Raw genomic sequence first — 23219 nt, 5'->3', positions numbered from 1 at the left:
GCGTTTGGGGATCAGCTGGATTTTGCTAAGCTACATCTGACCCGGAGGTGCTACTTCGCACCCCCTTTCACCTGTAGAGGACTGTAGGAAGAGTTAGCCTTTGCAAATGTGCCAGGCCAGGTTCTAGACACAGCAGATACAATCTGCTTTCCTAGAAAGGACATCCTTCCTAGTGAAATGCTTTTCATACAAGATTTCATTTCATTCTCACAGCCCTGGAAATTGGTTTTTGCAGACAGTAGCACTGGGACTTGAACCGACATGTAAACACTGTTTATGGTATTGCTCATAAACATTGTTGTCCAGGTAGGAGAAACAGAGTGGGTTGTGTTTCCCTGCACAGTGCAGGTGCTAGAACCCGGGGCTTTGGGCATGGTAGGCAAGTGCTCTACCACTGACCTCCGTCTCCAGCTGGAGAGTGGTTTATATTTGTGATGTAAAACAAGACTTTTTTAAGCTGAATAAAGTCTGGGTACAGATGATACACCTGGAAGTTTGCCGATCATGTGTGCCTGTTACCTACCTTACTAGGCCCTATAAGTGCATAGAGCATTGCTTGCCACAAAGGAAGTGCTTGATATTATTAATAGTTTCATCTAGATTTTTGGGATTCACCTCCTTCCACTACCAGCAGGCTGATTTTCCCTGAATGGTCTTTAGCCATTTATGCATTCAACTAAATTATTAAAAAAAAAATCCTGTTATTCACATACCTGCATTGGATCCTTGGAGAGAAAACTCAGTTCAGAACCTTGACTAAAGGGGTGCAAAGTGAGTGTTTAGAGTGAGCACCCCTGTAATCTGCCTTTCTCCAGATTGTTGGCTCTTTTGTGGAAATGACAAAGCGGGTTTCTCTTTCTAGTTGTCTCTTTCACAGTTGCCTTGGAGTCAGAGGAGTATCCATAAGCATGGACCTGGGCTGCTGGTTTAATTATTTCTCTCATTCCCCAACTTGCTGTAGGCAACCTTGATGTGAATCTGCCCTTAGTTCTTCTCGAATCTTAAGCTGCCTTGATTTCCTTCTGATGTGAGTACCAATGATGATGATCTGATTTTTCTCCCTTACCTGGGGCTACAAACAGGGAAATCTGAGTACTTTCTCTCCTTATAAGAAGATACTTCAGGAGAGGTTTGGAAGCCTGTACCCTTAGCTTTTTTTTTTCCCTTTGCTAGTGCTGAGGATTGAGTCAGAGTCTAGGCTTATGCTAGGCGAGCATTCTACCACTGAGCTATGCCCCTGTTCTCTGAGCACTGATACTGTTTGAGACTATTCTCAGCTTTCTCTAGAAAGGATAAATGTTACTTTGGGGGAAGTGTACTCTTTTTTCCTCTCCTTTTTCTTTCTTTTTTTTTTTTAATTAAAATTTTTTTTTTCTTTTTGCAGTACTGGGGATTGAACCCAGGGCCTCAAGCTTGTTAGATAAGTGTTGTATCACTTGAGCTATATCCAGAGCTCTCTCCTTTCTCATTCACTCCCCCCCACCTTTTGTTTTTTTTTGTGGTACTGGGGCTTGAACTCAGCGCTTGAACTCAAGGCTTTCACCTTGAGCCACTCTACAGGCCCTATTGTTGTAATGGGTTTTTTCAAGATAGGGTCTCGTGAACTATTTGCCGGGGGCTGGCTTTGAACCGATCCTCCTGATCTCTGCCTCCTGAGTTGCTAGGATTACAGGCATGAGCCACCAGTGCCCAGCTCACTCCCTCTTTTTAAAAAAATTTGGGTGGTACTGGGGTTTGAACTCAAAGCCTCCCATTTGCTAGGCATACCACTTGAGCCACACTCCCAGCCTTTTTTGCTTGTTATTCCCCACCATGAAGTGTCTCCAGTTTTTGCCTGAGGCTTGCCTCAAACCATGATCTTCCAACAAGGCTGCCTGGATAGCTGGGATACCCAGCTATTTGTTGAGATAACCTGCTAATTTTTTGCCCTTGGCAGTACTGGGGTTTGCACTCAGGACTTTGTACTTGCTAGGCAGGTACTCTATAGATTAAGCCACATCTCCAGCCCTGATTTAGTTATTTTTGAGGGAGGGTTTCACATTTGCACCCTGGAAGCCTGGACCATGATTCTGCTATTGACACTTCACTGCATAGCTGGAATAGCAGATGCATGCCACCATACCCAGTTTATTGTTTGAAATGGTATCTTGCTAACTTTTTGTCAGTGCTGTCCTTGAATAGAGATCCCCCCTGTCTCCACCTCCCAAATAGTTGGGATTACAGATATAAGCCACTGCAGCCTATGGGTTTTTTTGTTAGGGTTTGAACTCAGGGCTTTGCACTTGCAAAGCAGGTGCTCTACCATTTGAGTTACACCACCTGTCCATTTTGCTCTGATTATTTTGGAGATGGGGGGGGTCTCATGAACTATTTGCCTGGGCTGGCCTCTAACAGTAATCCTCTTGATTTAGTCTCCCAATTAGCTAGGGTTACAGGTGTGAGCCACCAGTGCCAGCCTTTTCCTTCTTTCTCTTGCTCTTTCTTTTCCCCCCTCCCCCGTACCCTAGTACTGAGGTTTGAATTCAGGGCTTTGCACTTGCTAGGCAGATGTTCTGTTGCTTCAGCCACACTTCCCGCCCTCAGCATTCATTTTTTTCACAGTGTCTTGTCCAGGCTGGTCTCAAACCTGGCAGGATTCTGCCTTCTAAGTGCTTGGATACAGGCCTGTTCTTTTTCTTTTTCTTTTTTAAAAGAGAAAACAAATAGGTCATTGTGGGTAGAGGATGTATCTAGAGTCACTTAGAGCCTTGTGGCTTTGGGAGAATGAGGTCCTGCTATTGTTGGATCTTTGAGGACTGCATCTGTTTATTGTTCACCTTTATATCTGCCACAAGTGCTTTGTACAGGGCCATGTGTGCCATAAATGCTCACTGTGCTATTCAGCCAGTGTGAACCTTCTAGGCTTTAGTAAACTGAGATCTTGGGTCCCTAATGTCTTTGAACTTTGACATCCTCTAATCCTAGAAGGGAGGCATCAGTTGGTCAGTCACCTGTTTGATTTCCACCTCTCACCTTATTCCTAGTAGTGGAATCATAAGCCTTCAGAAGTAGGGCCACCATGGACATGATGGTGACCTTTCTAGGGAAGAATAGGTATGCATTGTATGGGAGGAGGAAGAATGACTATGGAGAAGATTTACAGACCATGATATAGATGGGTTGTATAGGTGGGGATGACAGTTTGCAATTTCATGAAAGCCTGATCTTCTGTAACCAATGCAGGTTCTGAGTTTGATTCAAAAGAGATGACATCCTTGATGACAAGAGAACCTAAGAATAAATTGGAATGAATTTCAGGGAGGAAGTAAATATTTTTAGAGAGCATAGGAGCAATGCAGCTGTGTCCATGATCAAATGAACCTTACAGTCTGTCAGAGGAGACAGACTTTACACAGAAACTGTAAGTGACAAGAAAGTGACAATTTCAAAAGCTAGCATGCTGCAAAGAAGGACAGGATGCTGTAGGGGTATATAACAGAAGGACCTGAGTGCCCTGAAGGAGTCAGAGAACTGTGTCCTGTGGAAGGAAATGCTCTGGAAAGATAATGTAATGTTTGGGGATCTTTATGGTTTATATGAAGCAAGGACTGTGCAGTTTCTGTCCTGACCTCAGTTAAAAAGGCAAAGGTCCAGGACTGGAGGTGTGGCTCAAGCAGTAGAGTGCCTGCCTTGCAAGCACAAAGCCCTGAATTCAAACCCCAGTTCTTCCATAATTTAGTAGGTGGTTACCCCATTATGAGGGGCAGTGGACTTTGCAATGGTGAGTTGAGGGTGGAGAGAAATGTCAGAGAAGGTTGGCCATGTATGCATGTGTGCCTGTGTGTTTACCTCTGTGTGTGTGTGTGTGTGTGTGTGTGTGTGTGTACACCTGGGCATGGTGTTAAGGGAAAGGCATAGCATTTTGCTCGGTCTGGCTGTCTCTAGTGACTGTGAACCTGAGGCTTTGTAAGTCAAGGCACAGTGTAATCAACTGGGCAGCCAGACACCTTTAAGCTTCTTGTAGAGTCTGAAAAGTGAACTCTTGCCACTCCCCACTCTGTGCTCAGTTGGGACTGAGGGCAATGCCTTTGGTCTTTGAACCAGCCTGTAGGCGGCCAAGTGGAACCAGAGCTGCTGAAGTCAGAGTTAAGCAGTGAATGCTTGTTGCTTGCTTGTGTCTTCCCCAGAGACTGCTATATTAGCTGGACAAGGGTACACATTGGATCTCTCCTTTCTTTCCTCTTAGAAATGACTGTCTCCCTGCATATCAACCTCCCGAAGTCTCTTCCACTCTAACAAAAAATCTAAAATTGACCACTACTCTCCTTTCCCCATTTGACAGTTCCTCCCACCTGTCTCTGATGTTCTTGCCTATCTTTTGAGCCTTCCCTTTCTTAGTTTGCTTCTTAAATGTAGCTGTCTATCAGAGTTTGTCCTCAGCTCTCTCTCCTTTCCATTTCTGTGTATTCTCACTGGAAGACTTTAGCTTAAACGACCTCAGTGCTGCAGACTCAGGTTTTTACTTGTAGTCTTGACTTCTGTGCTTTTCTTTCCAGCCTGAACACCCACCTGAGTCAATCAGGACCTTTCCTTCAGGAGCTATTGTACTTGTGCTAGGTAGGCATCAGGGTGACAGTGGTAAGGAGAATGAATACGCCCTCTGACATCACAGGTGAATGTTTTAGTCAAAGTGATATTTTCAAGAAAAAGGACAAATGTCCTGGTAGTAGAAGGTATACAAGTAAATTTGAAATTATTCCTAAAAAAAAAAAATAAAAGAATGAACAGCTGTTACTTAGTAGAAAAGGTAGGAAACAACATTCTGCACAGGTGTGTTAGTCAACTTTGTGTGATTGTAGCAAAATGCTTGTGATAATCAACTTAAAAAGATGAAAGGTTTATTTGATTCACAGTTTTAGAAGTTTCAGTCTTTTGCTAGCTGGCCCTATTGCTTTTGGGTCTGTGATTGCAATACATCATGATGGGGAGAGCCTGGTGGAGGTGGTTGGGAAGCAATGAGAGACAGAGAGAGAGAGAGAGAGAGAGAGAGAAAGAGAGAGAGAGAAAGATCCTTCAAGGCCATACCCCCAATGACCTAAGGCCTATCATTATGCCTGCCTCTCAAAGGTTTCTACCATCTTCCAATAGTGCCAAGCTGAGGACCAAGCCTTTAATACATAGACCTTTGAGGGTACATTCCAGATCCTAGCTATACCAACAGGGAGGCATCTGGAAAGGACCAAGACGGGGGGGTGGCAGTCTATTGCAGGTCCATGGCACTTGAAACAACACATGGAAAAATCAAACTCACTGTTCTATCTCTCTCTCTCTTTCTTGCCAGTACTAGGGTTTGAACTCAGGGCCTTATGTTTTTTGGTTTTATTTTTTTGGTGGTACTGGGGTTTGAACTCGGAGCTTTATGCTGCAAAGCATTCCTGCCTGAGCTACAGCTCCAGTCCACTTTGCTCTGGTTATTTTGAGGATGGGGTCTTATGAACTATTTGCTTGATCTCAGCCTCCCAAGTAGCTAGGATTCCATGTAGGGTGCCCAGCATCATCTTTTCTACTTCTTCTCTTCCTCTTCCTCCTCATTCTTCCTTCTTGTCCTCCTCCTCCACTTCCTTTCCTTCTTTCTTCTTCTTCATTGAATGCAGAGCCTTGTTCTACCATTAAGCCTCCCCAGAGCCCATAGAGACTTCTTGAATAAGCTGTGAAACTTGCAATCTCTCTGTTGGAACCTCTTGTTGTTACACAAGAGCCCTACAGAAGCAGTGGTTAGGTGGGGGAGGGGAAGCATCTGCTCTCAGTCTTTCAGGCCTGGCCCCCTTGGCCTTCACAGCTGCTTCTTAGTCTCCACCTCATTCCTTGAGGTGAGGCAGAAAGGCTCCAGGGGGCTAGAGTTCCTCGCCCCCAAGGTGGTTTGACTCTGGCAAAGAAGAGTTTCCCTGAGGGCAGGCCTGTGGAAGAAGATCAGAATGTTCCTATTTCAAAATGGCTTCTTTTCCCACTTCCCTACCAGAAACATTAGGAATCTTATATGTTATTTCACGGGTGGGCACTAGTCAGGCTCCCCAGGGACAAGCATTGCCTTATCCCTTTGTCCAGTCCTTTCTATAGAGCAAGCATAGGGCCAGTCACCAGCAGGCTCCCAGGAAATGCATGTTGGCACCCAGTGTCCTTTCACAGGGGTCACCCTGGCCAAATCAGAGAATGATCAGGAGCTGGTGAGTTTGTCTATGATGGTGGATGTGTTCAGGGCCTCTGGGGCAGGCTTTGGGTTGGGGGACAATCCTCATTCTCCCTCTGTTTCTCAGGTCCACAGTTTTATGAGTAAGCAAGATGGAAGCTGACCTGTCTGGCTTTAACATCGATGCTCCTCAGTGGGACCAGAGCACTTTCCTTGGGCGGGTGAAGCACTTCTTTAACGTCACAGATCCCCGCACTGTATTTGTATCAGAGCAAGAGCTGGACTGGGCCAAGGCCATGGTGGAGAAGAGCAGGTGAGTGGTCAAGGGAGTGAGCGAGAGGCCTTCGCATGAAGGAGTAGGTAGCAGTCTCTTGAAGGACTTTGGAAGGAGGGAGAAAAGAGAGCGGGGAGACTGGGAGATGTGACGTGGCTAAGGCTGGGTGGCAACTGCCTGTTGTCCTTGGGTGACAGGATGGGGCTCATGCCCCGAGGCACCAAAGCGGAGCAGCTACTGTATGCCAAGAAGCTGTATGACTCAGCCTTCCATCCTGACACTGGAGAGAAGATGAATGTCATTGGACGGATGTCCTTCCAGGTCCCTGGTGGCATGATTATCACTGGCTTCATGCTCCAGTTCTACAGGTGGGCCTTGGGGACAAGACAGCAGGATGCGCAGCTGCCCGGGTCTTCCAGGCAGGGAGTCAACCTATAGTAACAGTCCCTTCTGCTAGTCACTTACCAGAGCCTGGGCACTCCGCTGAGTTCTTTGCATGTGTTGCCTCATTTAACGCTCTCAAGAGCCGTATAATAAGCGGTACTGATATCTTTCTATTTGATACATGGAGCTCTAGAGAGGCTAAGTAACACATCCAAGTTCATGTAGTCAGCACACCTAAGTTTGTGGGTGCCTGGATCTTAATGGAAGCAGCCCTCTCTAGAACTCAACAAATATGCTATCCTAAGTTCTTCTTTGAAAAATACTTACTCCAGACATCATTCTGAGTGAGGTTAGCCTGGCCCAAAAGACCAAAAATCGTATGTTCTCCCTCATATGCAGACATTAGATCAAGGGCAAACACAACAAGGGGATTGAACTTTGATCACAAGATAAAAGCAAGAGCACACAAGGTAAATATGAGGATAGGTAAGACACCTAAAAAAATTAGTTAGCATTTGTTGTCCTCAATGCAGAGAAACTAAAGCAGATACCTTAAAAGCAACTGAGGCCAATAGGAAAAGGGGACCAGGAACTAGAGAAAAGGTTAGATCAAAAAGAATTAACCTAGAAGGTAACACACACGCACAGGAAATTAATGTGAGTCAACTCCCTGTTTGGCTATCCTTATCTCAACTAGCAAAAACCCTTGTTCCTTCCTATTACTGCTTATACTCTCTCTACAACAAAATTAGAGATAAGGGCAAAATAGTCTCTGCCGGGTATTGAGGGGGTGGGGGGGAGAGGGAGGGGGCGGGGTGGGTAGTAAAGGGAGGGGGTGGGGGCAGGGGGGAGAAATGACCCAAGCATTGTATGCACATATGAATAATAAAAAAATTTAAAAAAAAGAATTCCACTCACAATTTCATCAAAAATAACAAAATGATTGACTGGAGATGTGGCTTTGCAAACATGAAACTCTGAGTTCAAACCCCAGTCCCATTTAAAAAAAATGTAAAAATAACAAAAAAAAAAAAAGAAAGAAAAATACTCCACAATGAATTTATTTTTCTAATGTAACACCAAAATTTAAAAAAGAAAAGATCCTTTCTCTTGGCTCGGGGAGGAAATAAGCTTTCTTGGTGGCTGGTGGATGTGTGACTCTTCTTCCTTCCTCCTCCTCCTTCCCTGATCCCCGCTTTTCCTCTTCTGCCTTTTCCCACCCCATGCATTCATCTGTTCAGTTATTGAGCTAGGTCTTGGGCCAGGTGCTAGGGATATAAAGACTTTCCCTCAGGGAGGTTTGTTGAGAACGCCAACACATAAATGGAGTGCTGCTTGGTAAGTTGTAGGTTTGGGGAAGAATTTGGGGTTGTGGGAGCAGGGCGTGTGGGATGACTGACTTAGGAGGGGCAGAGAAAGGTCAGGAAGGTTCCAAGGAGGAAATGATGTCTCAACAGAGCAGGATTTTGCTGTGTATGGAAGGAGGATGGTGGATATTCCAGGAAGAGGGCCCCATCTGTGCAAAAGCCTGGGTACATAAAACAGAATGGGAACAGCCTAGGGAACTGCAGGTGATGTGGTACCTGGTGTATCCATGCTGTTCCTCCTATCCTCTCTACCTCTCCTGGCCTCCCTTCCTGGTAGGACTATGCCGGCGGTGGTCTTCTGGCAGTGGGTGAACCAATCCTTCAATGCCTTAGTCAACTATACCAACAGGAATGCAGCTTCCCCCACATCAGTCAGGTAGGAGGCCTGAACCCCAGGCTGTCCTCTTGCTTCCCCAAGAATAACCCTTCCAAAGTGTCTCTGGGCTATCACTCCTCCCTAGGTGGGATCCAGACTGGGCAGGTGGCCAAGTCACTCTTTTCTAGGGTTTGGAAGTATTTCCTCAGATGACTAGGAGAGCGTCTTCTTCCTAGACCAACTCAAAATGTGTTCATTCATTCACCTGGCAAATTTGTCTTATGTATCAGTCTGGGTTCTAGGACATGGAGATATCTTGGTAAATTAAGGCATTGTAGTAGTTCCTGTTTTAGTGGAGTTTAAAGCCTTTCAAGAAGACAAGCACAAGTCATGTGTGGTGATGCACACCTGTAATTCCAGCTCTCTCAAAGGCTCAGGCGGGAGGGTTACAAGTTCAAGGCCAGCCTGGACTGCCTAGTAAATCTGGGCTACATAGAAAGACCTTGTCTCCAAAAAAAAAAAAGTCTCAAAAATTGGGATTGCTACCATAAAGAACATAAACAAGGTGGGTAACAAGGCAATGAACAGCAAAGGGGTGTCCATGTAAATAGGCTGGTCAGGAGGTCCTCTTTGTAGAGTTGACATTCCAGCTGAGTTCCGAAGGATAAAGAGTCAGCTGCAGGAAGAATTAACCAGACAGGGAGTAGCAGCAGGAAAGAATTTGATGTGTTTAAAATACTGAAAGAAGGCCAAGGAAGCCAGGGCATTGAGAGCGATGAGGAGGCAAAGGGCCATGAGATGAGGTTGGGGACAGATCACATGAGATGTGAAGCCTCACTTGAGTCCCTGGCCTGGCCTCAGCCATCAGGGTCCCCACTCCCAACACCTGTCATTTCCCTCCTCCATTAGGCAGATGGCCCTCTCTTACTTCACAGCTACTACTACTGCTGTAGCCACTGCTGTGGGCATGAACATGTGGACAAAGGTAAGGTTGGGCCGCCTTGAGCACAGTGGCCACCAGGGGGCAGCAAAGTCCTAGGGAAGACATCAGGGCTGTCCCAGGTTGGTTTTCCCTGGCTTTGCAGGAATTTGGGGTCACAGACTGGGTGTCTGGAGTTGTGGCAGTAGCAAGGTTTAATTGTCTTTCTTTCTTTATAATCCTGAATTCCCCTCCCCTCCACTCCCATCCTCCCATGAGCTTAAACAACTCCCATTGTTCCCTGCCCTCAACAGAGAGCTCCACCCTTGGTGGGCCGCTGGGTGCCCTTTGCCGCTGTGGCTGCAGCTAACTGTGTCAATATCCCAATGATGCGACAGCAGTGAGTACAGGGAGCCCTTTTCTACATCTGCACCACAAGGCTATGGGGAAACAAGGCAATGGGGGCTTCGTAGGGCTGAGCTGGTGAGGAGAGGGCCAAGGGCTGAGTCTGTGAAGTCCTTGACTGGCTGCCCCTGGAGTGTTAGTCCTAGGATTGGCAGGTAGGGTTAGTCAGTGTGTTGAGTGTTGTGGGAGGCTTTTATTATGTGGTGGCGGGGAGAGAGAATGAATCTCTGGGGTTTTATACTGCATCCTGTCTTTCTGGTTGAAATGGTGTTAGAGTCATGAACTCTGTCTTCCAAAACCCTGGGAATGGCTTACCCAATGTCATGTTAGCAGAGCGAGACACCTAAAGATAGAGCAGAACCAAGAAGCTTTGTAAGAAGCCAGAGGGGCTCAAGTGGTAAAGTGCCTGCCTAGCAAGCATGAGACCCTGAGTTCAAACCCCAGAGCTGCCAAAAGAAAGAAAGAAGAGGAATAGATAAATGTTTTCCAGGCAACCGCCTCTCAACTTTTCAGTATAAAAGGTAAAAGAGAAACTCAGTAGATCTCACGAGTTTTCTTTCCTCCTTCCCTCCCTCCTTCCTTTCCTCCCTTCCTTCCTTCTTCTTTTTTTTTTTCCCTGGTGTTGGGGAATCAAACCGAGGGCCTTTTATATGCTAGGCAAGTGCTCTGCCACTGAGCTACACTCCCAGTCCAGTTTTTCTTTCTTTTGTTTTAAATTCAATTTTGCTTATTATTTTTTGTTTCATTTTTTGTTTTTTTAAATGGTCAGTTTTTGTCTTTTGAATAGAGAGCACATAGATGATCCCCTGCTTTAAGGTTTTGAAGATGCAATACACGTGAAGCACTCCAAACACCACTGGGACATAACAAATGCTGCATAAGCATCGGCTATTATTGGTACCATTGTCATCATTGTCAGTATCCACAAGCCATGTTTTCTTGGGATTATTAGCAAATGGAGATTTGCCACAGTGGTCCTTGTAGAAAGAACACAAGAAGGTCATGCATACACATTGCTTCTCTCTTCTGTCCTTCCCCCATCCACTTGTTCCCAGCAGATGAATGAGTGGAGCAAACTACCTGGTCCCAGGTTGAGTGAGTGCTGTCAAGAGCTGGCCCTAGAAGAACAGTCAGAGTGACAAAGTGGTCACTCTGTCAGGTGCTGAACTAAGCACTTGACAGGCATTACCTCATTTAATCTTCACCATATTCCTTGAAGTGGGTGCCAGGATTAGCCCCATTTTTGCAGATGAGAACTGAGGTTTTAGAAGGATTAAGGATCATGCTGTAGGTCACACACATACTCTGCAGTTTCAGGAGTCAGCCGAGGTGGTATAAGCCTAAGGCTCACTCTCAGCCACTGCTCTAGATCATTCTGAGATACCATTCTCTGGAGTGCAGAAGGGCCAGGTGCAGGAGGGGTTTCCTAGAGCTTGAGTGCCCTTGATCCCCTGGTGTGTCACATGCCTGGCAGGCTCCCAACACCTCTTTCTCAAGTCCAGCAATTCCTGTTTATGTTTAGGGAACTCATCCAGGGCGTCTGCGTGAAGGACGGGAATCAGAATGAGCTTGGCCATTCCCAGGTGAGCAAGACATCCCTTGGGATGGGAGGAAGGAATTCTACTCTTAGGTCCTGTTCCCTCCTTAGTGGTCAGAGCAGGCCTGGGTGCCTGCCATTATAGGAGTGAGATGGCTTGTCCCTGGCTCCATCCTCATTCCCTACTAAATTTTCCCTAGGTTTCTTTGTTCAGAACAGACCTCTTATGCCCTTCCTCTGCCATTTCTAGTTCTTTTTTTTTTTTCTTTTGGGGTACTAGGTTTTGAACTTGGGGCCTACACCTTGAGCCACTCCACCAGCCCTTTTTTATGAAGGGTTTTTTTGAGATAGGGTCTGACGAACTATTTACTCAGGCACACTTTGAACCATGATTCTCCTGATCTCTGACTCTTGAGGAGCTAGGATTTACAGGTGTGAGTGCCTGTCTTCATTTCTACTTCTAAAGCCAGCTCAGACTTGTCCATAACCTGACCTGCAATGCAGCCCATGTGTGTACTGGATAGGTCATTCCTGACTACTTAATCTTTTTGCCCTTAGAGAGCTGCGGCTATAGGCATCACTCAAGTGGTTATTTCTCGGATCACCATGGCAGCTCCTGGCATGAGTAAGATGGGGAACCCCTTTCATCCTGGGGATCTTAGAATACATGGCAGAACCCTCAACTACATTCAGCTTTCAGGTGGGAGGTGGGATATCAACCTCTTATAGCTATGCTTCTCCAACTGGTTTGTGTGAGTGCTAAAAGCCCAGGAGATCACACACATTCCTTGAACATTGTTTCATCAGAGCTGTTGGAGGGGGGTGGAGTTATTTTTATTCAACTAATACTAATTAAGCACCAGTGCTTATTGTGCTGGGCAGTGTAGGGTACAAGGAAACAGTAGTAGAAATAAATTCCCTTCCATGGTTTGCTTCCATTAGGGAAATATTACACAGTAGGATATAAAATTTGTTTGCATGAGCCTTCAAAGAAAGTTTTTAATTTTGAGAGGGCTACTTTGGGCTTAGTGATACAGGTTCTCCTCTTGTTACAGGTATGTACATTGAGAAGTTTGGGAAGCATGTTTTCTCTGGGACTCGGGGGAGAGAGGTCGGGAGTGGCCATTCCTACACAGTCTCCGTTCTTCTCCCCAGTGTCAAGTATTTTCCAAAGCTTCCAAAGCCTCTCTGACTGCAGAAGGGCATTTTGGGGAGTCTTCTAGCCCTCCCCTCAGCTTCTCCTTGTTCTCTTCCAGTCTTGTTGCCTGTCATCATGGAAAGGCTGGAGAAACTGCATTTCATGAGGGTGAGAAGGGTTCTCTGGTATCTTCCCTTCCTAGAGTCCTCCAGCCACACTGCCTGGGTCTCCTGATACTTCCCTCCTCCCCTCTATCCACCACTCCATCATTTCACTCAAGTAGAACTTCTATAGTCCCCACTGGCCTCTCATTTTAATCATCAGAGCCAGTTTCCTGGTATTGTCTGCAGACAGCCAGGAGAATACCCCATCTCTCCTTCAGGGTCAGCAGGTCCTGGTCTCAGGCTTCTTCTAGCTGACTGATCCCTGGTAGGGCAGGCATGGAGTCCACCTTAAGGTATTTAAGTCCCAAGTGGGCTTTTCTTTTATTTTTTTTTTGTGCAGAAAGTCAAGGTGTTGCATGCCCCATTGCAAGTTATGCTGTCTGGGTGCTTGTGAGTATGGTATTTTGATGGTTTGGGTTCTGTAGTGGCTGGGGTACCTAAGACCAGTCTTCTTGTGTAGCCTGTATCAGAGAGCATGTGCTCCTTTTTCTGACTGAGCATGGTGGTGCACGCCTGTAATCTTAGCACTTGGGAGGTTGAGGCAGGAGCATCTGTGTTCAAGGCTAGCCTGGGCTATGTAGCAAGACCTTGTCTTAAAAAAAAAAGGAAAGAAGGGAGAGAGAGAGAGAGAGAGAGAGAGAGAGAAAAGTGGCTAAGCTAAGCTCAGGATACCTGTAGTCCACCTGGAAAGCTTTCACTTAATTCTTTTGGAGGTCAGTGGGATGACGACTAGGTTCTGTGCACAGTTCTGAATGGAAGGTGTGATGTTTCCCAGGGTCTCCCCTCTGACCTCAAGTCTGTAGCAGTTTTAGAGAAGAGATATAAGAATGATGACAATTTTGCTTGGGACTGTCAGGTGTCCCAGCCTCATGCAGGAAGAAAATGATACAGCATTTTTTTTTTTTTGTGTGGTACTGGGGTTTGAACTCAGGACCTATACTTCGAGGCACTCCACCAACCCTTCTTTGTGATAGGATTTTTCAAGATAGGGTCTAATGAATTATTTGCCCCTGCTGGCTTTGAACCTTGATCCTCCTGATCTCTGCCTCCTGGGGAGCTAGGATCACAGATGTGAGCCACCAGCACTCAGGTTCATGTCAGCATTCTTAGGAGCTTGCCATTGCCCAGATGTAATCCTAGCATTAATCATGCTTTGCCAGGTCAGCAGACTAATGACAAGACATGGCTACTTGACATGGTTGCTTGTGGTCTCATGGTCCACTCCTTTCTTTCCCCAGTCATTTTATTGTTTTCCTTATCTGCTTAAACATGAGTGTGGGGTTAGGGCTGGGGTGAGGGATGGAGAGGCACTGAGATGAGACACCAAGATGAATTTCTTGATACTCAGAGGACAGAGAAGAGTGGAGGGAGAGGACTGTGGGGCCATCTGGGAAGGCAGGCCAGGTGTGTGGGCATCTTCCCCTTCCTTCTAGGACTTAGGGATGGAGTGCGGGCGGCGCTGCAGGGAGATGACCACTAACATTTTGGTTTCTCCTCTCTTCCAGCCTCCTCTTCATGGTGCCAGTGGCATGTGGACTCTTCCCACAGGAATGGTATTGGCTGTTTGCTGCTTACTTTGTTTTATTGGACACCCTGCCTTTGCTCCCTTCCTCTTCCATCCAGGGAAGAGGGACAAGACAGGAAGGCACCATTTTCCAAGGACAAGTGCCTATCAGCTTAAACTCTGGCCATCTTAACACCTGGTGAATGGCAAACCAGCCAGATCTCCAAGGGAGGGAGAAAGCAGGAGGAAGAGTGAGGTTGTTCCCACCCAGTGGAGCAAGGGCTGCCTTAGATGGTGAGGGATAAGAGACTTTCTTTCCTGCTGGCTGGGTTATTAGGAGGAACTTCCCTGGCAGGATCTGGTTTTTTTTTTTTTTTTTATAAAAGTAACAGTAAAGTTTATTAGGAGAGGAACAGGGAGAAAAGAGAGAGAGGAGCATTTCCTGTTCCCCACCAAAGAAATGGGAGCAAAGACTTCTGGATCTGGTGTTTAAAATTGAATAAGGTGCTTATTCTGGCTCATATTTGGACCTCTGCACTGACTTGGACTTCTGTACTTTCCTTTGTGTGTACTACAAGGGAGAAGGGATGGTGGGAAAGAGAAGGGATCAGACTGTGTGTGGGAGGGGTAGTGACTGGCTCTGGGAGACAGGACTAGCTTGAGAGTATATGGAGAAGGTGCTGTCTCCCCTTCCTCAGTACTCTCATCCTGTGGTCATCTGCTAGACACTCCCTGTGTCCTGACCATTGTGTTTATAATGCTGTGGAGAAGATGGTAGTTTAAACAAAGAACAGCCCAGGGAGAATGAAGTAGAGGTAAAAGCAACATTGTAGCATACAAATACATTGTAACCAAAATAATTTTGGCTAGAAAAATCAGGAAGGGCTTCTTGGAGGTGATATTTGGGTTGGATGTTTCCTGAGGGCAATTTGCCACTTGTTCTGGGTGACATGCTTATAACCCCCTTTTACTCTGTTTTCAGTAAATTGCCAGTTCACTATCTGGAACCAGAGCTCCAAGACACAATCAAGACCAAGTATGGAGAAAATATACCTTATGTCTACTTCAATAAGGGTCTCTAAATAACCCACACCAGCAAGGACCAGTCTATTCCCATATTCATCATTTCCTTCTTTGCTGCTGTGCTCGCCTGTGCTAACTTCCTTTTTGCAGCAATGTCTGAAAGCCAGGCTGGATTGGGGCAGAGGAGTGGGCAGGTGCTCTTGAGCCACACTCCTAGCCCTTTTTGCTTTAGGTATTTTTCAAATAGGGTCTCTCATTTATGTCCAGGCCAGCCTAGAACTCGATCTTCCTATTTATTCTTCCCATGTAGCTGGGATGACAGATATGTACCACTATACCCAGCTCTTATTGATTGACGTGGAATCTCACAAACCTCAAGCCATCATCCTCCTGATTTCCTCCTCCTGAGTAGCTAGGATTACAGGTATGAGCCACCATGGCTGGCCACAATGAAACTTTTTATCCATTCAATTCTAGCTGGGCTCAGGAAGAGAAGGGGGAATGCAGTTTGTGGCACTTTGGGGCTCATCTTCACCCTTCCTCATTCTCCTCATTGTCCCCTGGCTGGGAGGCTTCCTTGGGAATGCTGCTAGACTTGAGTTTATCAGACACCCAGGAGTTTTTTGTGCTAAAACAACAAGGCACCCTATGAAGTATAGAGCTATGTGGTAATTCAAGCCCTGTGACTTCATTTTCTGTCCTAAAATCATGTCTAGATCTATTTTTGGGACTTTAAAATGGTGTAACTCTTCTCTTACTGCCTGTTTAAAAATTAATTTCCCCTAAATATGACTGAAAAGGATGTATATAGGCCTTAGCCACATGCGTTAATGGATATGATTTCCTGGCTGCTCTTTTACTCAGTCCACTAGGTTAAACACCAGAGAGAGACTGGTATGTGTGTACTGATAGGAAAGGCGAGTTTTACTTGGACACCTCTGATTGGAAATCAGCCAGGAAAAAAGAGCCTTAAGAGTGTGCAAAGCAAAGCACCACCATTTCCCTTCCCTGGGGGACTGGGGTGGCCTACCTGGGGTCAGTGTGTGTATGAGTTCTGTCTGGTGGGATTTGCTGATTCCGTTCAAAGGCTAACACTGAATTAAATAAATTACTTAAAAGAGCATGAAAACCAGTTTTCATACTGAGATGATAAAACCTGGTGGGAAACAGAACCTGGTCTTATTGGTCCTTGGCATGTCAAAGGATGTCATAACTTAAGGGGGACAAGGCATCGGACCTGTCTGATGCCTGGAGACCATTGTTTATTCTCCTAATTAAAGGGAAAGAACCCACCTGTCTGCTGGAAGCTCTAGAGATCTCCCAGGATGGAAGCCTTGTTGTCCTAGGGGTTGGTGAGCCATGACACAGAGGGCCAAACCTACCTGCTACCTGTTTTTTGTCCTCTTGGGAACATTTATAAAGATTTTTTTGGGGAAAAAGAACAAGTCTATGTGAGAGACCAATATATGCAGCATGCAAAGTCTAATATTTACTGTCTGGCCCTGGCACTCCACACTCTAGAGCAGTGGCTCTTAAAAATGGGCATAACTGTTCACCTGGCAGGCTGTTTTTGTTTTCACAAAGGCACAGATCACAGAGGCCATCTCCAGTTTCCAATTCTGAGGTCTGGGGTGGAGCCTGAGAACGGGCATGTCTAGTAATCTCCGGTGTTGCTGATTCTGCTAGTCTTCCAGATTCGGAGAGCTACTGCTCTAAAGGGAAAGGACCGCCTTTCTGATGCTGAGATTCCCAGCTGTAATTTGTTTCTCCACACTTAAAAAGAGTAAGCCAGGCAGCTGGGCGCTGGTGGCTCACGTCTATAATCCTTGCTACTCAGGAGACAGTGATTAGGAAGATCACAGTTTGAAGCCAGCCCAGGTAAATAGTTTGTGAAGCCCTATCTCAAAAAAGGCCAACACAAAAAGGGGCTGGTGGAGTGGCTCAAGTGGCAGAGCACCTGCCTAGCAAGTGTGAAGCCCTGAGTTCAAATCCCAAAAGTGAATGCAAAAAAGGTATACAGGGCTGGGGATGTAGCTCAGTGGTTTAGTGTTTGACTAGCATACATGAAGCCCTGAGTTTGAGCTCCAATATCACACACAAAAAAAGTAAAATATAATTCACCTATAAAATTCACTCCTTATTTGGAAACAAAGTCTTGCTCTGTAGCTCAGGTTAGCCTCAAATTCAGCACTCAGCCTCCTGAGTGCTGGGACTACAAGTGTAGTCCTTTTTTAAAGTGTACAATTCAGTGTGTTTTTAGTCCCGAAGTGTGGACTCCTTACCATTGTAATTCTAGAACATTTTCATTACCTCCCAAAAGAAACTCCAAACCCATTAGCAGTCACTCCCCATTTCCCCTACCCCCTCACAACCCCTTGTCTATTTTTGTTTGGTTTGATACAGGGTTTCACTATGTGATCCAGACTGAACTCAATTTCCTAATCCTGCCTCAGCTTTCCAAGTGCTGGGATTATAGACACGCACTACTCTGCTAGTCTCCAGACTGACCTATTTTAGGCAATTTGTGTAAATGGCATCATACAATGGGGCCTTCTGTTTCTGATTTCTTGCACTTAATGAGGATAATGTTCACCCGTATCATAACATGGCAATTTGATTTTAGCTGTTGTCTGCATAGTAACGTCTTTGAGTGAGCTTCCTTAAGATGGGCTGCCTGGTTTTAGCTTTACCCATTTCCAAAGGCAAACAGGAAAAAGTAACATTATCAAAGCTAGCCAGAATCAGGAACAGCTCCTCACTGATACTATTTCAAGACCAACAGCCTTTCCCTTGGCTTTCCAGCTTCTCAAGCCTTCTGGCATGCACGCCTCTTCTCTTCATAGACAATCACTCTTGAAAAGTCAAGAATAGGTGGTGGCTTCAGTACTCAGGGGTCTTTCATTTATTTATCTTTGAAGTGTTGGGATGGGACTCAGGGCCTTGTGCATGCTAGGCAAGTGCTCTACCACCCCCAGTCCAAAGGGCACTTCAGTTATTATTATTTCTTTGGCAGTAGTGAGGTTTGAAATTAGGGCCTCAAGCCTGCTAGGCAGGCCTTTTACTGGGTTTTTTTTTTTTTTTTTGTAGTACTGGAGTTTGAACTCAGGGCCTACACCTTGAGCCATTCCACCAGCCCTTTTTCTGTAAGGAGCTTTTTGAGATAGGGTCTCATGAACTATTTGAACCACAATCCTCCTTATCTCTGCCTCCTGAGTAGTAGGATTACAGGTGTGAGCCACCAGCACCCAGCTTTTTACTGGTATTTGAACTCAGTGCCTCACGCTTGCTAGGAAGGTGGTCTGCCACTTGAGCCATACCTCCAGCCCTGTTTTGTTTTAGGACACACACACACACACACACACACACACACACACACACACAGGGTCTTGCATTTTTTCCTGAGGCTGACATCAGACCAAGATCTTTCTGCTTATACCTCCTGTGTAGCTGGGATTATAGGTACATACCACTGCACCAGCTTATTTGTTGAAATAGGATCTCACCAACTTTTTACCCTGGCTGGCCTCAAACTGTGATCCTCTTGATCTCCACCTCCAGAATAGCTGGGATTACAGACATGTGCCACCACATCTGGCTCCAGGCATTTCCTTAGATTGCTTCTCAGCCTGGTTCTGTACCATCTCTGCCTTCTTTGACTTGTATCCTGTGGGTTGTTAAAAGGTACTTAGGGTGACTAAAAGACTTTAGTGTGGGAAATGCTAATCCAGATTATGAAGGGTTTTGTATTTGTCTTTTTGCTCTCAGGTAAAAAGATAGAACAGAATCCCCTGCATTTGCCAGGCTGAACTGGAATCTCCTAATGATGCTACCAAGCCTTTATATGAAATTCTTAGGGCTCCTGGGGGCCAGAATTGGGAAGACCCTGTGTCAGGAAATTAATTTGCCCCTGGCCCAGTACTCAAGCTTTAATTCCTCTTCAGGAGCTTGATTTGAGAGATGATTGAATTTCTAAGAAATTAGAGGTTGGGAAAAATGCTTGTCAGGTTTTGTAGCACTTGAGAAAGTGGAGTCAAGATAGAGGCAGAGCCAGGCATGGTTTTTTGTGCTTGTTCCAGCTATTTAAGAGGTGGGGGCAGGAGGATTGTTTGAAACCAGGAGTTTGGGGCCAGTCTGGGCAACAATGGAAAGACTCCATCTCAAGAAAAAAAAAAAAAGACACTTAAGGAAAAAAAAACATAAGAAGCAGAACCATGGGTATTGTGAAGCTGGGACAAAACTGGTTTCTTCACTCTTACCTGTTTCTCATTTTGCCAACATTTTGTTTTGTTTTTGGTGGGTTTAGGGTATGAATTCAAGGCTTCCTGCTGGCAAAACAGGTGCTCTACCGCTTGAGCCACACCTCAAGCCCATTTTGCTCTGGTTATTTTGGAGATGGGGTCTTGGAAACTATTTCTGCAAGCTGGCCTGGAAACTCAATCCTCCTGATCTCATCCTCCCAAGTAGTTAGGATTAGAGGTGTAAGCCACTGGCTCCTGGCACATTTTACCAACATTTTAAGGAGAGAGCTACTCTCTGGGCTTAGCTGGGGGCTAGACTGCGTCAGCCTGTAAAATACTCAGCTGAGTTCTTTGCCAGGGGTCTTCATTTATTTACTTTTATCAAAAAATTATCATATTGTTGTATTGGGGGTACATCATGATATGTACAAAAATTCTTAAAATATCATAGTTGAATTCAACCCCTCCATCAATCTCCTTCATTCCCCGACTCCCCATTACTTATCCTGCACTCCCATTTGTGCTTCCATTCCTGTGTAGCTGGGATGACAGATGCATGCCACCATATTCATGTTTTATTGCTTGAGATGGGATCTTTTGAACTTTTTTCCCCAGGCTGGCCTTGAATGGTGATTCTCCCAATTTCTGTCTCCCGAGTAGCTAGGATATATTTGTTTTTGTGGTGCTTGGGGTAGAACCCAGGACCTCATACATGTTAGGTAAGCGCTCCATCACTAACCATATCCCCAACCCCTCTTTATTTATTTATTTGTTTATTTATGTTTTGATGCTGGAGGTTGAACCCAGGGCCTCATGCATGCTATGCATGTTCAATTACTTTACCAATATTGATTGAGCTCATGGTTCAGACCTGTATAGGATGTTGTAGAGATTTAAAAAAGGAGGAGGAGGAGGACAATGACAGTGCCTTGGTGTGCCATAGAAAAATCTACAAACCAGGTAGGCAGATTCTATACAGTGTGTGAGGTTGTGTGAACCCAGAAGAAACAAGGATGAGAGCTTGGAATTTGTAAACAGGGAACTGGATGTGCAACGTGTAAAGAAGTTGGTATCTCTTAAGTGTTCATTGTGGCATGTGTGGCAGGAGATGGGATGAAGAAGGTGGGGATCAGATCACAGGAAGGACCATATTGAGAAACTTGAATGATAATATCTTGTAAGCAGTTGAAGTGTTTTAAAAGAGAAAGCCATCACATAATGTTTGGATTTATATGGTACAGCAATGTTGCTGTGGTGTGTGGAGGGAATTTGATAGAGAAGAATTGGTTAGTCTGCAGGCTATCAGGGAGGTCATTTGTCTTTAGCCAGAAGATAAGAACATGGGTTAAAGAAATGAGAGGTGAATTTCACAGCCATTTCTGAAGTACAGTCATTAGAATTTTGTCCCTAAAACTTGGGTTGACAAAGCACCATGCTTCAGTCAAAATACTGTGTAATAGGGAATACAAAAGGACCTAAAATGCTGCTTGAGTAGTTTGAGATTGGCAAAGGAACCCTGATAATGGGTCTGTGCTTCAAAACAAAAGACATCAAAGATTTTTAGATTGCAATTGTTTTTCCTCTTTAGGATTGCTTGGTTACCATCTGGAAAAAAACACTTATTTTCAAACACCCTTTACAATCATTACATCTCTTCTCATTTATTTGTTGAACTATAGAAACCTAAAACTTCCGCCACACTCAAAATGGCCGTATGCGAAGAGGACTTTTCAATACATCTTCTGGAGGGTCTTGCCCCCCCCAGTCGACTCTACTTCCGCCACTCTCTGCGGGTCTGAACGCATTTTACATCAGTTCGCAGCACTCAAGATGGCCCGGCTTCCTCCTACTTTTCATTGGCTGAGCAGCTCATGGGGGTGGGACTTGAATTTGATAGACAACAATTTTGATCCGTGGGCGAAGGGTTAGGAGCCAATGAGGCGCTGGAACTGGAGATCCTCCCCCTGTGTCTGGGAGGGTGTTTTGCCTGGGGCGGGGCGGAGCAGAGCCGGAAGCGGGAGGGTAGAGTGAAACAGGAAGAGAAGGGAAGAAGGAAGAAGAGGAAGAAGAGAGGGAGGAGGAGGGAGGTGGCGGCGCCGTGGCGGAGGAGCAGGAGCAGGAGGGGGATGGAGAGGAGAAGGCTCCTGGGTGGCATGGCGCTCCTGCTCCTCCAGGCGCTGCCCAGCCCCCTGTCAGTCATGGCTGAACCCCCGCAGGTAAGGGGGGAGGGGGCGTCCGGGTCAGGCTAGGAGCCTGGGGGTCGTCGAGGCCGGGCTGGAGGGAGTCTTAAGGAGTTTTGCTGCCAGGAATTGAGGGGTCCTGAGAGGGGCGCCCGTGTCTGGCGTGGAGAGCAGCTAAGGGGGTGTCAGTGTTTAGTCCAGGCACACCTGTGACGGTTTTGGTGTCAGGGAGGGGGCAGAGGCACGGTGCCAAGCGGCTGAGGGGCCATTGATACGGCAGGCATGGTAGGTGTGCTGTTTCTTGATACTGGTTTTCGCAGAGGGGTGGGGTGGGGCTCATTCGAGCCCCCCTCTTCACCCCTATAAGGCAGGTGAGGCTGTGTGCAAGTCTGTATGTTTAGGAATACACAGGCTGCTTAACTGGCCTGAGAGGGAGGAGGGCCTGAGAGGATATTTATTTCAGGCTGGACAAGGGAAAGTTCCATTTCGAATGGTGTAAGCCATGGTACCTTGGTGGCATGTTGTTCGGCAGGATTCTTAGAGAGGTGCGATAAGGTAGGGTGGGACCCCCAGGAGGAGCGGCACAGGAGCTGTAAGAAGCCCTTGGTGTTGGGCTGGCTGGCCTGGGAGAGATGATCAGAGATAATGCTGATCTGAGCCAGCACAGAGCTTTTGAGCTAAGGGTGGTTCTAATGCCAGTATGGGCAACAAGCAGAGCACCCCAGCTTTTCTTGTCTGGTGACTTGCTCTTTACTCAGGCAGAGAAGCTTGCTGGTGCTGATTCCAGCCCCGACTGGCATTTCGAAACCCTAATGGGAGCGTTACTCTTGGTGCCAAATTGGGTGGGGTGCAGTAGGGGGAATCACCCCTCCTCCTTTAAATTTGGCAAAGCGTTTGCCATTTTATTTTCTTTGCTTTGTGTAGTCTTCACTGTCTTTCAGAAGGGATTTCACGTACACAGACAAACTGCATTGTGGCAAAGTCTGTACAGTTTAGCACTTGAACTTCATGTTGTGATCAAGAGCTGAAACAGTGCAAGCACAAATACTTATCTTTTCCCTAGGAGTTTAATAAGATGCCTTTTCATATGGGCATCTTATTTTGCCCACTAGTATCCTCAGCTTTAAAGAAATTGATTATGTTGTTATTTTGTTTTTTTTTGAGACAGGGTCTTGCCATGTAGCCCATGCTGCCCTCAAGTTGGTGATTCTCATGCCTCAGCCTCCCGAGTGCTGGGACTTGGTTAATTTTTTTTGGCTGGCCTCAAACTTGAGAACTTCCTGCCTCTGCCACCTGTGACTGAGAATTAAAGTGTTTGGATCACAGGCATGCAATACCATGCCCAGCTTCATTTTTTTTTTTTTAAGTGAGTTGAGATTCACATAACAGAATCAACAATTTTAAAATGAACAATTTTAGTACATTCACAGTGTTGCACAACCACCACTAATATCTAGTTCCAAAACATTTTCACCCTAAAGAAAACTCAGTCCCCATTAACCACTTACTTACTCCCTATCTCTGCTTCCCCTACTCTGTGGCAAACACCAATCTGCATTCTATTTCTATGGATTTACCTATTCTGAATATTTCATATAAGTGAA

The 23219-nt window shown here is 45.8% G+C and overlaps 2 protein-coding genes across 8 annotated transcripts in view; both read left to right on the top strand.

Annotated features, from left to right (window-relative positions):
• The window catches only part of Sfxn2 (sideroflexin 2), a 73787-nt gene that overhangs the window by 465 nt on the left and 50103 nt on the right, over positions 1-23219 (top strand). Inside the window, exons 2-15 of one of the 7 annotated variants that reach the window (XR_012449639.1) lie at positions 214-306; positions 962-1027; positions 3223-3400; positions 6294-6479; positions 6638-6808; positions 8469-8567; positions 9417-9492; positions 9741-9826; positions 11354-11414; positions 11927-11993; positions 12625-12674; positions 13011-13060; positions 14176-14223; positions 15157-21651. Coding sequence is in view for 1 of the 7 variants with exons in the window: in XM_020171259.2 (XP_020026848.1) it covers positions 6319-6479; positions 6638-6808; positions 8469-8567; positions 9417-9492; positions 9741-9826; positions 11354-11414; positions 11927-11993; positions 12625-12674; positions 13011-13060; positions 14176-14223; positions 15157-15256 (969 nt within the window). In the remaining 6 variants the exon portion in view is untranslated. Of the gene's footprint in view, positions 1-213; positions 307-961; positions 1028-3222; positions 3401-6293; positions 6480-6637; positions 6809-8468; positions 8568-9416; positions 9493-9740; positions 9827-11353; positions 11415-11926; positions 11994-12624; positions 12675-13010; positions 13061-14175; positions 14224-15156; positions 21653-23219 lie in introns of those variants that run through there. The other 6 variants (XR_012449638.1, XR_012449636.1, XR_012449635.1 and 3 more) reach the window with 6 other exon arrangements.
• The window catches only part of Wbp1l (WW domain binding protein 1 like), a 57739-nt gene continuing 56038 nt past the window's right edge, over positions 21519-23219 (top strand). Inside the window, exon 1 of the mRNA XM_020171191.2 lies at positions 21519-21651. Coding sequence (XP_020026780.1) covers positions 21562-21651 — 90 coding nt within the window. The 5' untranslated portion in view covers positions 21519-21561. The remainder of the gene's footprint in view (positions 21652-23219) is intronic.

Source organism: Castor canadensis, chromosome 7 (genome assembly GCF_047511655.1).
Source record: "Castor canadensis chromosome 7, mCasCan1.hap1v2, whole genome shotgun sequence".
In the NCBI taxonomy this organism is placed as follows: domain Eukaryota; kingdom Metazoa; phylum Chordata; class Mammalia; order Rodentia; family Castoridae; genus Castor; species Castor canadensis.
The sequence above is the reverse complement of the archived record's forward strand: the minus strand, read 5'-3'. Positions and strand labels throughout refer to the sequence as shown.